Raw genomic sequence first — 14,952 nt, 5'->3', positions numbered from 1 at the left:
AGAGGCTGCATGGAAGCGACCCCTGAAGGAGAGGAACAAAGGAGGTGGCCAGGTGATTGCTCCAGCTTCCTTTCTGCAGAGCCTTAGCCAGGGTCTGAGATGAGCAGAGTCTGGAGTTCAGAGGGACCAAGCAGCTGGATTTGTGGGAGTCCTGGGGAGGGGCATGGAGAGGCCTACAGAGGTATAGAAGTTCCTTCTGGGACTTCAGCTAAGTGCTGGACTCTGCCCATGGGAAAAGGGGAGCAATCCCTGGAGCTCACACAGGGCTGGCCAGCCTGGAAAGGCCAGTAACCATGGGATATTGCTTAGAATCTCAGGGGGTCACTGCCTCAGTGGTAGGGGCCAAGTCAGCCCCAGACTAAAGAATGTTTGGGGGCTGGGACAGGGCTCAAGTGGTAGACCTCGCCTAGCAAGTGCAAGGTCCTGAATTCAAACCCTAGTAGTGCCTCCTCCTCCAGAAAAGGGGTTGGACCAGCCCTACCAAAGCTTAAAAGCCTCAAAAACAACTATATGGATTCTAGGTAGTTAAACCATAAGCCCAAAAATATTTAAAGGAAGAAAGAAACCAGCATCCAACAATGTAAAATTGACGATAACTTCCAACCAATCAAAAATGACCAGACATACGAAAGCAACAATTAAACTGGCAAGGGTAAATATGACCCAAAAGTAAAAGAAGAGTCAGTAACAGAAACACAGCAAGAAATTACACAGATGACAGACTACACGAGGAACCAGAAGGGAAATTACAAAGCATCTCAACATGAAGGAAAATAAATTACATATATCAAGATCTATTGCATGCAGTCTGGGCGAGGGACTCACATCTGCAATCCCAGCTACTCAGGAGGCAGAGAACAGGAGGATTGTGGTTCAAAGCCAGCTGGGCAAACAGCTCATGAGACCCTATCTTGAAAATACCCAACACAAAACAGTGCTTGGAATGGCTCAAGTGGTAGAGCACCTGCCCAGCAAGCGTGAAGCTCTGAGTACAAACCCCAGTGCTGCCAAAAAAACCCCAACCAAACCTACTGCATGCAGCGATGGTGTACACACAGAGAAACATGCCTCACTAAACTCTTATGAGAGAAGACAGACTGATAGTCAGTGACTGTGGGGAGAGGCTGTGACTGAGAAGGAATGGCATGAAGGAATGTGTTAGGTAATGGAAGTGCAATGTGTCCTGACTTTGGTGGTGTGCACACAAATCCATACATGTTTAAAATCCACAGAACTACATGACAAACAAAAGTCAGCTGAATTCACTTTGTTAATTTAACAAATAAAAATAATTTGGCTGGTTTAAAAAGTCAGTGATGTAAGCTTCTATCTTACAAATAAGTAAGATAAATGAGTAAATTAAATCTGAAGCGAGCACTAGAAGGTAAGAAATAGAGAAGAGAAATCAATGAAGTGGAAAACAATAGAGAACGGCAATAAAACCTGATGATCCAAATTACCCATCAATACTGTGAATTAGAGAGGGGACAGCACTACAGATCTCACAGACAATAAAAGAGCAACAAAGGAGTATTGCCAACAAGTTTATGACAATAGACTTGACAAATTTTGGAATGACAAATTCTTTGAAAGATACAAAACACCAAACCCACTCAAGAGGAGAGAGATAACCTTTGACAGAAGTGGTAGCACATGTCTGTAATTCCAGCTACTTGAGAAGCAAAGATAGGAGGATCACAGCTCAAGGCCAAGCCTGAGCAAAAAAGTTAGTGAGACCCTATCTCAAAAGACAAGCTGTGGCTGAAGCAGTAAAAGTGCCTGCCTAGCGAGCATGAGACCCTGAGTTCAAACCCCAGTGCTGCCAAAAAAAAAGCTTGGCATGATGGAGCACACATATAATCACAGCTACTTGAGGCAGAGGTAGGAGGATCACAGCCCAAAGATGACCTAAAGAAAAAAGGGCTGAGGGTGTGGCTCAAGAGATAAAATGCTTGCCTAGCAAGTGTGAGGCCCTGAGTTCAAATCCTGATACTGCCCCCAAAAGAAGAAACAAATAATGTCAAATATTCATGTATCAAGTGAAGAAACAATGATTAAGCCTTTCCCTCAGAAAAACTCCAGACTACAGGCCCGGATGGCATTACTGGTTTAAGAGACATTTAAGAAGAGACAATGAAGGAAGGTGTATTTCCTAATTCATCTCATGAGGTGGCATAACCTTGACAGCAAATCAAACAAGAGGGTCACAAGACGACACAGACTGTGTAATTCATGGAGACAGATGCAAAACAAACAAAGCCTGAACAAAGCCTTGGCTAGTCAGATCCAGCGGTGTGTGTAAAGTGTCCCAATAGATGGTATTAACCCTCCCACACACACATAGGACTCGAGACAGCTTTCTGAAGAACCTGGGACAAGCAGAAATTTGGGAGGTGGTGACACAGGGAAGAGAAAACCACAGGAGAACACACAAATGAGCACCATAAGGCAAGAGATGTGGGTGTATTAGCACCCAGTAGGGAGCAACTGATGGACTTCAATGGAAGCTACTGTCCTTAGGAACAGTCCCAGACACAGGCCAGAACCCCAGGACCCTGTGCCCCAGCCACTGCTGACTGGTCCAAAGCTGAAAACACCCCCAAGCTACCAAGCTGGTACCATCAGACTTCTCTTTCTCTCTTTCTCTCTCCCTCCACCTCCCTTCCCTCTCACCCCCACTAACCTCCTCCAGACAGGGTCCTGCTATATAGCCCAGGCTGGCCTCAAACTCATAATCCTCCTGCCTCAGCCTCCGAAGTGCTGGGATTACAGGCACAAACCACTGCACCCATCAGATTTCTTGCCCAAGAATTTGAAACAGGAATGAAGACAGACTCCTAGTCTGGGATTTGTTATGACAAAATCAGAGCCCTTGTGGGGAGGCCATGAACGCTTGCTGCTGGGATCCCCAGAAGTTCCTGGACAGTTCCTGTCCAGCTTCCCTAGGCTCTTTGGAAGCTTCTTTGGATCCTGTGAACTGCCCCAGAGGCCTTCTTACAGACTTCCTCTCTTAGCTTTCATTAATGAGAGGCAGTTTCTGTGGCTTGCAACCAAAAGAACATTGAAGAGTTCATCGAGTATCATGACAGCTGCCACAAGTTTACCTCTATGAAAGAGTTCTGCCACTGCATCAAAATTTAAAACCTGGGCACAGCCAACGGACTGTAACAGGAAGTTCTGGAATCAGACCAAGTTGGAAGATGGTGCAGACTGAATACCCCATGTGACAGGAACAGGAGGTACAGTTAAGGGAAGGAGAGGGATGCACTAAAGGTTTCTGAATGGGAAAGGACAGGGTCGCCACAGTCTTAATGTAAGAGAAGATCCGGCAGTGCTACAGAGGCTGAATTGTGAAGTGGTGACAGTCTTGACCCTCCCGAGCAGTGATCATTACTCCAAGCCTGAGACAATGATCCTTGGAGTGCCAGGCCCGGACGTGGCTTGCTCAATACGCTTGTATTATCTATGCCAAGCCCAGCTCTTGACAGAGGCTAGCAGAATGTTCCCGAATTCTTCTTTGAAGAAATTCTAACATGGGAGTTTCCAAATGTGGCCATGTCAGGCCAGGTGGGACAAACACCAGTTGTTACCAGCAGTGGGCAGGGAGGGGGATGACAAGTCCCAGTGACTGTCAGGTGCACTGGCTCCTGGCCACACAGCCTCAACAGGGAAGCCAGAGAACCACACCTTTCTTCAGAAAGAAAACCTGTGTTTCCACTGAGGTCTCTTTCAGCTCCAAACCCACAGCAAGAGCACCAGGTGTTATAAATAGCAACACCAAGGTTGCAATTTGACTGGTGCCACTTGTGATGTTAGGAAAGTGGCCAGTGACTAAATCAGCTATAAAGCAAGGGGTGGACAGAAGCAGTGTGAAGCCAGCCACATCCTAACCTTTCCCGTCTCGCCTGAGTCACCCATTGCTACGGCTTCACTTAAAACATTCTAACAAGGCTGAAGAGAAGCCGTGCAGAAGTCCACCACGGGCCAGAAAGAAACGCCTCCCCAACGGTGCTCTCCTCTCCCCACCCTGAGCCCCGGGCCCCAGGAAGGCCCGAGGAGAGTAAGCATGCCTACCTTTGTTGTGAGACATGGCGTACAGGAGGCAGAGCACAAAGAGAGCATGGTAGTCGTCCTCAGGGCTGTCCAGCGCATGGTACACCATGTCTAGGAAGGGTCTGGAAAAGAGGAGGAGCATGCCTGAGCCTTAGCACACCACACACATCTCCCCTCTCCCGCCTGTCTGCAGCCATCCTTGCCTTATACTTAAAGCCACTATTGTGTGGTAAGTCCACAAATGAGAGATGGAAAACTGCTATCAAGAGGGGAACTGACCAAGGAACAGATCACTTAGTCACTCAACAATTACTCACCAGGTGTCTGAGATGCCTAGGGATCAATAATGCAAAGTGCCCACTCTTTGGCACTCTGATGCCAGTTGGCAAAGACAGAACAGACAAATGCATGTCACCACTTCAAAGTGAAGGGTGTCAAGAGAGAAAAACAGGGAAGCACAGTAGACCCACCATATCAGATGAGCCACAAGGAACGTGGCAGAGTGGTTCAAGCAGTAGAGCGCCTGCTTAGTAAGCATGAGGCCCTGAGTTCAACCTCCAGTACCACCACCAAAAGAGAAAAAAGAAGAAAAAAAAAAAAAAAAAGCCACAAGGAACACGTGAACAAGTTTAAGAATACAGCTCTGGAGCCAGACTGCCTGGGTTCTAATTCTGATTTGACCTCTTCTTATCTGCAGACCCTCTGCCAGTTACCCACGCCCCTGTGTGAAGGCACTAAAAGCTGTGGGTGACTGGGAAGGCTCAGGTGCAAGGCTGACTGGCACAGAGCTGGGCAGCTCCTGTTGACTTCTACTCTTAATATTCAAAGGCACCTCTCCATGATGTCATTTTGGCAGGATCCCGGCACAGCAATTTCTTGGACCAACACTCCCTGACTGTAAGAGTCAATAGTGAGGTCTCGCCACTAGGACTCTGTGGGTGAGTTCTAAAGAGTGGCTGCAGATGTCAGAAACCACACATCCCAAACACGCCCTTCCAAGGCTTACCAGCCTTGGATATGCACTGATCCAGGTGTGATTCTGTGGCCATCTGTGTCTTCCCCCTCTGGATGCAAGGTTGAGGCTCAGAGAGCAGAGCACCCTAGCTAGTGACCAAGGGCACTGGAAGGACACACAGCGATCATCAGGAGGGAAACGGTACACTGCAAAACCTAATATACAGAGCTGGAGGAATGGCTTAAGTGGTAGAGTGGCTGCCTAGCAAGCATGAGGCACTGAGTTCAAGCCTCAGTATCACCAACCTCCACCCCACCAAAAAACTCCGAAATTCTTTGAAAATCAATAAAATAGATAAATCTTTAAAAAAACAAAAACAAAACCTTCTATACTGTCTTGAGTTCTGAACTCCATAAATGTCAATTCACAACAACCATCTGACAAGGAATTAATATTCAGAAAATATACAGAGCTCAGAAAATTAAATACAACCAATAATCCAATCAATAAAAGCGCAAATGAATCAAACAGCTTTCAAAAGTAAAATGGCCAATAAACACAGGAAGAAATGTTTAACAGCCATAGCCATAACAGAAATGCAAGTGAAAGCAATAGCAAGGTTCCACCTCAGCTCTCAAAATGGCTATCATTAAGAATATAAACCACTAATGCTGGTGAAGACACAGGGAAAAGGAGCCCTTACACACTGTTGGTGGGAATGTAAATTAGTGCAGCCACTATGAAAATCAACACAGCAATTCCTCAAGAAACTGAAAACAGACCTAGCTTATGACTCTGGCACTCCTAGAAGAACTACCCAAAGGGAGGTAGGCCAGCAGCACCAGAGACACCTGCACACCTGTGTTTACCACAGCACCGTTCACAAGAGGCAAGTTTCAGAACCAGTTTCTGTGCCCCAACAACCAACGAATAAACACAATGTGCTCTATATATACAATGGACTATTATTCAGCCACAAAAAAGAATGAAATTTTGTCATTTGCGGGAAAATGAATGGAGGTGGAGATCATCATGTTAAGAAAAATAAGCCAGACTCAGAAAGACAAATGTCACCTGTTTTCTTTCTATGCAGAATCTAGATCCATAAATGCAAACAAAAAGGCACAAGCCTAATCGGGAGACTATTTTGGGAGAGGACTGGGGATAGGAAGAGGGGAAGCGAGGGTGATGGGGGTGAACAGACTCAAAGTACATTGTAAACATGTCAAGTGTAATAATGAAACCCATCATTTTGTATGAGAAAAAAAACCCAAAATACTAAATTGAAAAACTAGTAAAATTGTACTGGTAACATTTCAAATAGCATGTGTCACACAAAAATTAAAAGAAAAACCTCAAAGGGGACATTGACATTCAGTCTCTGCTCTTCTGGCCCCACTGGGGCTCCACCTTATAGACATGTTAACAGCTCTGCCAGGAGTGGATCTGGGTTTCTGTAAACTCCCAGTAATGATTCCTCCAAACTCAAGAGCAGTGAGGCACCAGTGGCTCACGTCTGTAATCCTAGCTCCTCAGGAGGCAGAGATTAGGAGGATCATGGTTCAAAGCCAGCCCAGGCAAATAGTTCCACAAGATCCTATTTTGAAAAAACCCTTCACAAAAATAGGGCTGGTGGAGTAGCTCAAAGTGAAGACCCTGTGTCGAAGCCCCAGTACCACCAAAAAAAAAAAAAAAAAAAAAAAAAAAAGCAGGGTAAAGGACCAGACATTTATTTGAAATCTGGCTTATATTTTTGTTTGGGAATAATAGGAATAACCAATCAATAGCAGAGGAGGACTAGGGACACACCACCTTTAATGTACCAGAGAAAGCATAAAGAAGCCACAAGGCATTTTGTTTACCAACATGGTAATAAAATGAAAAAGATGAATGGATTTGATATTAGATAGAAAACAAGGAAAAATAAAAATGACAGCAGACACATCTGCCGGATGGGGCAGAACTCTCCGAATGTTAGCACTGAACAGAACTGGTGACCAAAGCAGAGCCTCCACATACGGGAATCACGTGGACTTTTATTCCTTCCATAGACGTCACAAGATGTTCTGAATGTACATCACTGTCACGCCTTGTACAAGTTTTTGTAGAGAAAAGAACAGTGTTTTGAATGCGTTTAGTTTCTGAAGTCTATCTACACTCAACCCTGAGTGCCCATGTTTCCCACAATACATAAGGAGTATAAGAATAGTTCTAGTTTTCACTATGCTGTTTTCTTTGGGCAAGTGATCAATGCCAAGATTAAATTTAGGTCCTGAAGAACAAGTGGCCATCTTCCCTCCCTGTCAGCATGTTCTCTGCTGCAGCACTGGGAAGTGGGGGACAGAGGGCTATCACAGTCTCTGACAACTGGCGACTGAGTACCTTTGCAAAGGAGAAGCAACGCTCCAGCTGGGCCAGTCTCTTCCCTGGCCTTTGGCCTCAGGAAGAGCAGGGATCTGGTCCACAGCTTCCTAGGCCTGCAGGTAGCCTAACTCAAGGATTCCCTTATTAAACCATGTGGCCAAAGACATACGTTAACCACTCACGGTTAGAAAGAATCTCGGCCAATTTGAAGAAAACCTCTCTGTTAACACTCAAAAAACAAGAGGCCACCAGCCCCAACAAACACTTTGGTCTGCTTCCTACAGAAGGGGCCAGACACAGAAATTTTCCTTCCTGTCCCAGGGCCACAGCATGACCACAGGATGCTCCACCTGTGCTCCATCTGTTTCCATGCTTCCGTGCGTTGGGACCTACGAAACTGAACACACAGCAGTGTTCACTTAGGTGCAGAGACACCGCCACGTGAAATCCTCCACTCTCGTCACTCGTGGCATTTATAATTATTCCTACTCTAATGATTCCATGTCAAGCAGCTAAAGGTTGCCCCACCTCTGCACTTTAGAAGGGCTTCCTTCATTTTCAAAGTTTTATGAGTTACTTTTTTTTGTCATTAAATGAAATAAAAATAAAGGGTCTTTACAGGTTATATGAACTGAGAGCCCACAAGGTATGTATTTCAGTATTTTTTATTTAACAAAAACTGAAAATGGCTCTCTGGCACAGCTGATAAAAATGAATCCCATCTGTTAGGTAACTGAAACATTTGCCAAAGAGGAAAACATGATGTGGAGGGAAAAAATGGGTGGGCTTTGACACCCCCCTTGAAGTTGGATTAATGAATAAGAAGGTTCCTGTGTCAACACTAAAGCAGGGTCCATAGGAGGTCATTGTGGGGACTATGCAGGTGGACATGGGACAGCTGAGGAAACAACCCTGGAATGAAGAAGCCCTCGCAACAGTTAACTACAGACTCTGAGTCCTGACAGAAGCCCCACCATGGCAGTCTGAGTGGCAGAAGTAAGCTAGTAGGGAGGCCAAAGCTGGCCCCAAGGGGATCCCTCCTGAGAAGAGCACGGTGGGGATGGGGGACGGATGGGGACATGGCCTGCACACTTTGGACAGGACCCAGCTGCCAAGTGCTCCAAGGTGTTGGTGCCCTGTCCTGGCCACCCTCTTTCCAAGGGGCAAGCACTCCAGTGTCAAAGGCCAGGCTGTGCCTTTATGGCCAGAGGCTGGAGAAGAGGGAACAAGGGCAAGCGAAACAGCCTGGCGAAACAGGAGAGGTCATCAGGCTGGCAGAAGGAGCTACTGCAGCCACCATGCTCAGCCCACCCCTCCTCCCTGAGGATGCTCCCCAGGGGCCAGGCCAGCAGCAGGGCCTACCTGCTCCACTGCGTGCTGTCAGAGCAGGTGGCGGCAGCAGCGCTCTTCTCCTCATCTGTGGTGTTTTGCTCCCGCGCGGAGGCACTGGCTGCCAGCTCCGACAGCTTGCTACGCTCCATGATCACCATCTCGATCTCTGCAAGCAAAGGCGGACACAGCTTGAGCCTTGCACCTCGCAGACCTCCACTAGCAGACGCCCTAATGTTCATGTCTGAGTGTGCAGCTGGGACCTCAGCACCACACCACAGCAACTGGGCCAGAACCTCTCTCCCCATTCATCTTGGCAACACCAAGAAATGTGGCCCTGACTTTGAGATCCAAACACAAACTGCAATCATTTATTTAGTACTTTATTGATAGCACATTTCCTTCCCAGAGGACTGGAGCAGCTTAGATGATGTGACATGTGGCTAGTGAGACACCTGCATCCAATGAAAACATTCTGAAGCTGTTTCCACTTTAAAAACAGCTTTGGCATGACTGGACCTCCTGCCTTCAACTTTCTACTCACCGCTTCTGGAAGGCAGAGCGGGGCAAGGAATCTTTTGGGATATTTTGGGTTTTTTTTTCCAGTGAAGTAAGAGCAACTTCTAGCAACCAGCGTGAGCATAGTGGGCACTGTTATTTTCAGAAAAGTGAGAACTACTAAAGGAAGCATCTGCAATTACAGATGGATCTCTCCACCCGAGTCCTGACCATATGAACTAGGACTTTCTCAGGCAACCCTTGGAACTCAGGGTTCAGGTAGTCTCCCCTCTTTGAGAGAAGTAATGGGGGAGCAAACAATGATGAAATGAACATACTTGTGTTTCCAGAAGGAGGAGAACGCATGGCTCAGCTCTGATGCCTCCACCACTGTCTCCTCCTGACGTCTCAGCTTCCTTTTTGCCCTCTAAGTTCACACGAATGAGTGAGCTTAGATGGAAATTACCTCACTCTTCTGTTCATAGCTCTCACTGCCTCTTGTCACACTCAGGATGAAATCCAAACAGTATGCTGTGCCTTCCCTTGAGCCTGGCCCGTCCTCCTCTGACCTCACGTCCTGGCCCTCTCCTCCTCACCAGCTCCCACACGCTGACTGGGCTGTACTTCTCCATGGTTCTCTATGCCCCATGCATGTTTCCGCCCCAGAATCTTTACATGGCTATTCTTTCTCTCACACAGGTGGGACTGCCACATCCTCAAGGCTCAGCTCCCCTCCTTGAAGACCTCTTGGGCATCCTCTCCACCTGGTTTTTCTTTACCTCTTTTTTAATATTAACTAAACTACATACTTCTTTTAGATTTCATTCCTTTTTCCCAACTATGTCTTTCTGCTGTAGGACCCCCAGTTCCATTGAGTGGGGGGCTTAGCTTCCCCAGGCTACGACTGTTTCTCAGACTCTCCTTGCTTGTAATAAGCTAGGCAGTGTGAGGATCTGCTCAGGGATTTTGAAGAGTTCCTCAATCTGACCATTAGGCTGAAGTTTGGGCTTGGAAGAGAAGACGACAGAGAGGAACTGGCCCTCTTGTCACATCACATCCAAGAGCATCTTAGAAACATGACTGATGGCTGTTAGTCTTCAGTGCTTGACTGCACTAATGCCCACTCTGTGCTCTGCAGGAGCATGTCAGGAAGCGCAGGCCATGCTTAAAGAAGGGCATCTGGGTCAATCATTTGGAGTTCTACCTGGGAGAGCTGTCCCCTCTCCTCCTCTCCTTGATTCTACTTTACGGCCCTTACAGCTACCTGAATCTCATATTCTCTACTGTTTCACCCACTTACTGCTGAGCTTCCTCCACTAGACTGTGAGCTTCACAGAGTAGCTGCCTCATCTTCTGTCCTTCCTGGATCTCCAATGCCCAGCCCAGGGCCTGGCACAGAGTAAGTGCATGATAAATAACTCTTGAATGGACAAATGGACTGGTGCCTCAGTCTAGCCCAGTGCAGGAAGTTTTGCAGTAGACATGGCTGGCACCGAACCATGTTGGCTGTGACATGTGGCAGGGGTGGTCCACAGACCAACACAATCCACAGTGGCTGTGTGCCCAAAGTGTTCTAATGGGGAGGCGTCTCACGCTCTCACCTCCTAAGATTCTGTAAGCATGACTACACTTGTGACCACCCCCTGACATGGAGGAACGTACTCACGCAAGTCCACATGGGACCAGGGCTTTTGGGAGGCCAGTCTTGGAAGCCCTGCCCTCCCGATCTGATCTGCAATGATTTCTAAGTGGCCTCTGGACAAGTTCTGTCTGTATGGTTTTGTATTTATTTTAATGGGCACTAGAAGAAAATCCTAGCTGCACAGACAGCCTATTCTTATGTGCACAGGACTGCTTAGAATTAGGATAAATTTATTAAGTCAATGCAAAGAAAGCTGCTGAGTACACAACAGGACAGGAAGCGTGTGGCAGTAGTAGAGAAGGAGGTGGTGCTGCCATTTTTTGGTGTCCACCTCTGCCAGCCCCTTCAGTGCACAGCCCCTTTCACACCCCAGGTTTCTCCAGAATGGGGCACAGACACCTCAGTGGGGTGCGAGATGATTGACTTCGTGGTAGTTCTTTTTTTTTTTTAATTTTAAACTATTCTTATCTTTAAAATACCTATTTTGTTCACTTTATGCTGTTTATAAATTAGCACAGTAATACAAATGTGCAATTAATAACAAATACATATATTCTTGGAGTGTGCAGGCTTCAATTTCACATGTACATTGTGTTTACTAATAAAGCATGCCATCAAAGACAACTGAATTTCTACCCGCAAGACTCCTGGCCTTTGACCTCTGCATAGTGACCACAAGCCCATCTCCCCTGTGTTTCACGTTCATGATGCCACCCTGCCAGGCTGAAGTGGTGGGAACTCAGCTCCCAGAACTCCTATGGATGCAGAGCCAAGACCCAGTGCCTGTTCTGGAGGCCAAGTTGCCTGATAAAGCTGTCCCCTTACCAGCTTTTAAACTCCCTGGATGCCACCAGAATTCTGGAGCAGAGGAGAGGTTAAAGACAATCCAGGGAAGTGCTTGTCAAACATTCTTTTTAAGCAGCTTGCTAATAATTTGGGGTGTTTTTATTTTTTGCAGTGCTGGGGATGGAACTCAGGGCCATATGCATGTAGGCATGTGCTCTCCCACTGAGCCACACCCCAGTCCATCAATACTAATGTGCACGGCAGTTTTCCAGGCATACCATCAAGGTAGCAGGACTGCTCTAGGTAAAGGCTGGTGGGTGCCAAACATCTTTGCCCTCAGCTTCCTCAGAGGCACTCCACAGGGAACCCTTCTTGAAATTTTGGGGCTTCACAAAGAACTGCCTTGAACACTGCTGGTTCCGTCCAATCCTGGAAACTATCTGAGGGAGCAACACCCAAAAGTGCAGAGATTCTTAGCACAGCTACAACGCAGCAGCCGGAGCCGGGACAGTTTTCTGCCCCAGCCCTAGAAACGTGGCAATGAAAGTCTCCCTAGACCATGTCACCAACTGGTGCAGGCCCAGGCTGGCGGGGCCTCTCCACTGTCACCAGAACACTCCCAGCCATGTCCCTTGCTCCCTGTGGAGTTCTCATCCAGCCACCACAGTGATGGAACAAGCTGTTCTGTGCAGATTAGTTTGCCAGATGGAATAGATCAATTCAAATGTCCAACCAGGGCTCCCCCCTTCTTTTAAACAACTGTACCCAAATAGCTCTTAACATGATGGTCCTTACCTGGGGTGTGCCAGCTCCCTGAAACTGTATGTAAAATGCTGTTGGCACGGGAGTGGTGACAGCTTTGGGGGTAAGCATCTCCCCACTTCTCACTGTTCTCGAATGGACTCTACAGACATCTTTAAAAGAGGGTACTGGAGAGGAGAGGTCGCAGTGAAGTCCTCTTTAGCCACACCAGAACATCCGGTGTGGCTCTGTGCCGCCGTGTGGGCCCCACTCCCACCTGTCCTGCTGACATTTTCTATCTCAGTGCAGCCAGCTTCTGCCATCAAGCAAAGCAACCCAATGGACTCATGCAGACAGTCTGCCACTGATGGTCACTGAAGCAGGGACTCTATCTGAATCTCACTGCACTGTGAGTCATCCCAGTCCCACCGAGCAGCTTCAATTTTGGGGTTAAAAAGAACTGCAGCAACCGTTTAGCCCTGAGCTCAAGCCATTGAGGCTTGAGCTCCAGCTTTGCTTGCCCTAACAACGCATGTCATGTGTGGATGCTGCCTGCACTACTTCTTATTTAACCCTTGGAGCAGGGGAGGCTGCTGAGGATCAAACCCAGGGTCTCTAGCATGCTTCCTTAGCATGCTAGATCCTATCTCCTGCCCTATTTAGCATTTTCCTCCAACAAGCTCCCTATTTTTCCCCAATGAAATAGTTTAAAAGGGAAGTCCAACTTACTATTATAACCTTCAACCTACCCATCCCTCTTGTAGGAAGTTACCTGGCAGAAACACCTCCAACAATATGAAAATACACATACTCAAGATATTCACTGTGCTGTGTAATTCCCAAATGCTGGGAACTCCCTAAATGTCCAAGACAAGAGACTGTTGACTGAGCTATGACACGCACAATGCCACTGTAAGAAGGAGGAGGAAGAGCTCCCTGGTGGAACTTCCAGAGCTCCTATTAAATAAAAAGAGCAAAGAGCCAACAGCACATATAGTATGCTACCTGCCCCATGTGCAAGGTCAAAGAAAACACCAGATCTGGTTTGTTTGTTTGTCTGTCACTAATGCAGATTGAACCCAGGCCTCGTGCTTAATAGGCAGGCACTGCGCCATTTGAGCCATTTCCTCAGCCTTTTGGCTTTTATAGTTTGTTTTCAGATAGGGTCTTAGGCTAACTTTGTCTGGGCTGACCTTGACCTGTGACCTCCTGCCTCTGTCTCCTCAGTAGCTGAGATCTCAGGCACCTGAGGCATGTGGCACCACACTCAATCTTTTTTTTTTTTTTTTTTTTTTTTAATTTTGAGACAGGGTCTCACAGTTTTGAGTATTGATATCTCACGTATTTAAAAAAGAAAACTGAGAGCAGGGCACTGGTGGCTCACACCTGTAATCTTAGCTACTGAGGAGGCAGAGATTAGGAGGATCACAGTTCGAAGCCAACCTGGGCAAATAGTTTTCGAGGCCCTCTCTCAAAAAAAAACCCTTTACAAAAAGGGGCTGGTGGAGTGGCTCAAGGTGAAGGCCCTGAGTTCAAACCCCAGTACCACACACACACACAAAAACCGTATCACTAGAATAAAGGGGAGAACCCTAAATTCGTGGTGGGAGGTGGCTAAATTTATTTAAAATGCATGTCACACCCAGCCCAGAAAGGGAAAAAGGAAGGAAGGACGGGCAGGCCAACCTGAGCAGCGGTGATCAGAGTACTCCACCATACACACTTGGGTGGGGGTGAGTGCAGTACCGGGACAGTGGTATAATAGAGGGTGAAGCACTACAGACCAATCCTCAGCTCTTTACTACTAAACAATAAACAATTCTGAGTGAAGCAATTTTGAAATTTTTTGGCTGTATTTCAGGATTGAGCAAATAAATGTATTAATGTTGTAGAGAGTCAGGAATTTCTCTGTGAAAGGAAATACATACAAGTCTGGAATGGAGGAACACAAGCACCATATGGAAACGGATTGGAGGTGGAGGTGGTGGTATTAACTTTCAATTTCTGAAACAGACATGTGCATGTTGGGAACATATGCCCTGCCTCTTCCTGGCTTCTTAGCTCTGTCCGCTGAAAGGACCAAAAAGCAGAGACATCCCAGAAGAAGAACATTCAGTGCCCAGGTCTTGTCTCTAAAACTATTGCCAACTGAGGCGAGGGCATGGCTCAAGTGGCAGAGCACCTTCATAGCAAGCACAAAGCCCTGAGTCCAAACCCCAATACTGCGGGGGAAAAAAAAGTAAAAGTAATGCCCATTGAGAGTAAGGAGAGCTTTTCAGGGAAATGGCTCACTCCAGGACTGGGAAGAAGAGTACAAGATGAACATGGAATATCTTCTGCCAGAAACTGCTCAAAAAAATGACAGGGGCTTATCACAAGGTCATGGCAACCAACTGGAAAGCATCCCCATGGGCCAACTCTGGGGTGCTCTGCATACCAAAAAAGTTAAATATAGTAGCGAAGTGGGGACCATGAAAACACTGGTGTCTATGTGCATGAGACACACTAATACATGGAGAGAAGAGGGACCCCGCTTACAGAGAATGGAGAGAGAATGCCAGTAAGCAAATCAGAAAGCTGGGTA

At 47.0% G+C, this 14,952-nt stretch overlaps 1 protein-coding gene across 6 annotated transcripts in view; it reads right to left on the bottom strand.

The window, feature by feature from the left end:
- Nucleotides 1-14,952, bottom strand: part of Clec16a (C-type lectin domain containing 16A) — a 189,389-nt gene that overhangs the window by 116,792 nt on the left and 57,645 nt on the right. For all 6 annotated transcript variants that reach the window (XM_074059112.1, XM_074059113.1, XM_074059116.1 and 3 more), the window contains 2 exons: nt 8,735-8,870; nt 4,075-4,175 (listed from right to left, as the gene is read on the bottom strand). In XM_074059112.1, the coding sequence (XP_073915213.1) occupies nt 4,075-4,175; nt 8,735-8,870 (237 nt within the window). The remainder of the gene's footprint in view (nt 1-4,074; nt 4,176-8,734; nt 8,871-14,952) is intronic.

The sequence above is a fragment of the Castor canadensis genome, chromosome 17, assembly GCF_047511655.1.
Source record: "Castor canadensis chromosome 17, mCasCan1.hap1v2, whole genome shotgun sequence".
In the NCBI taxonomy this organism is placed as follows: Eukaryota; Metazoa; Chordata; class Mammalia; order Rodentia; family Castoridae; genus Castor; species Castor canadensis.
This window is presented reverse-complemented; position numbering and strand designations above follow the sequence as displayed.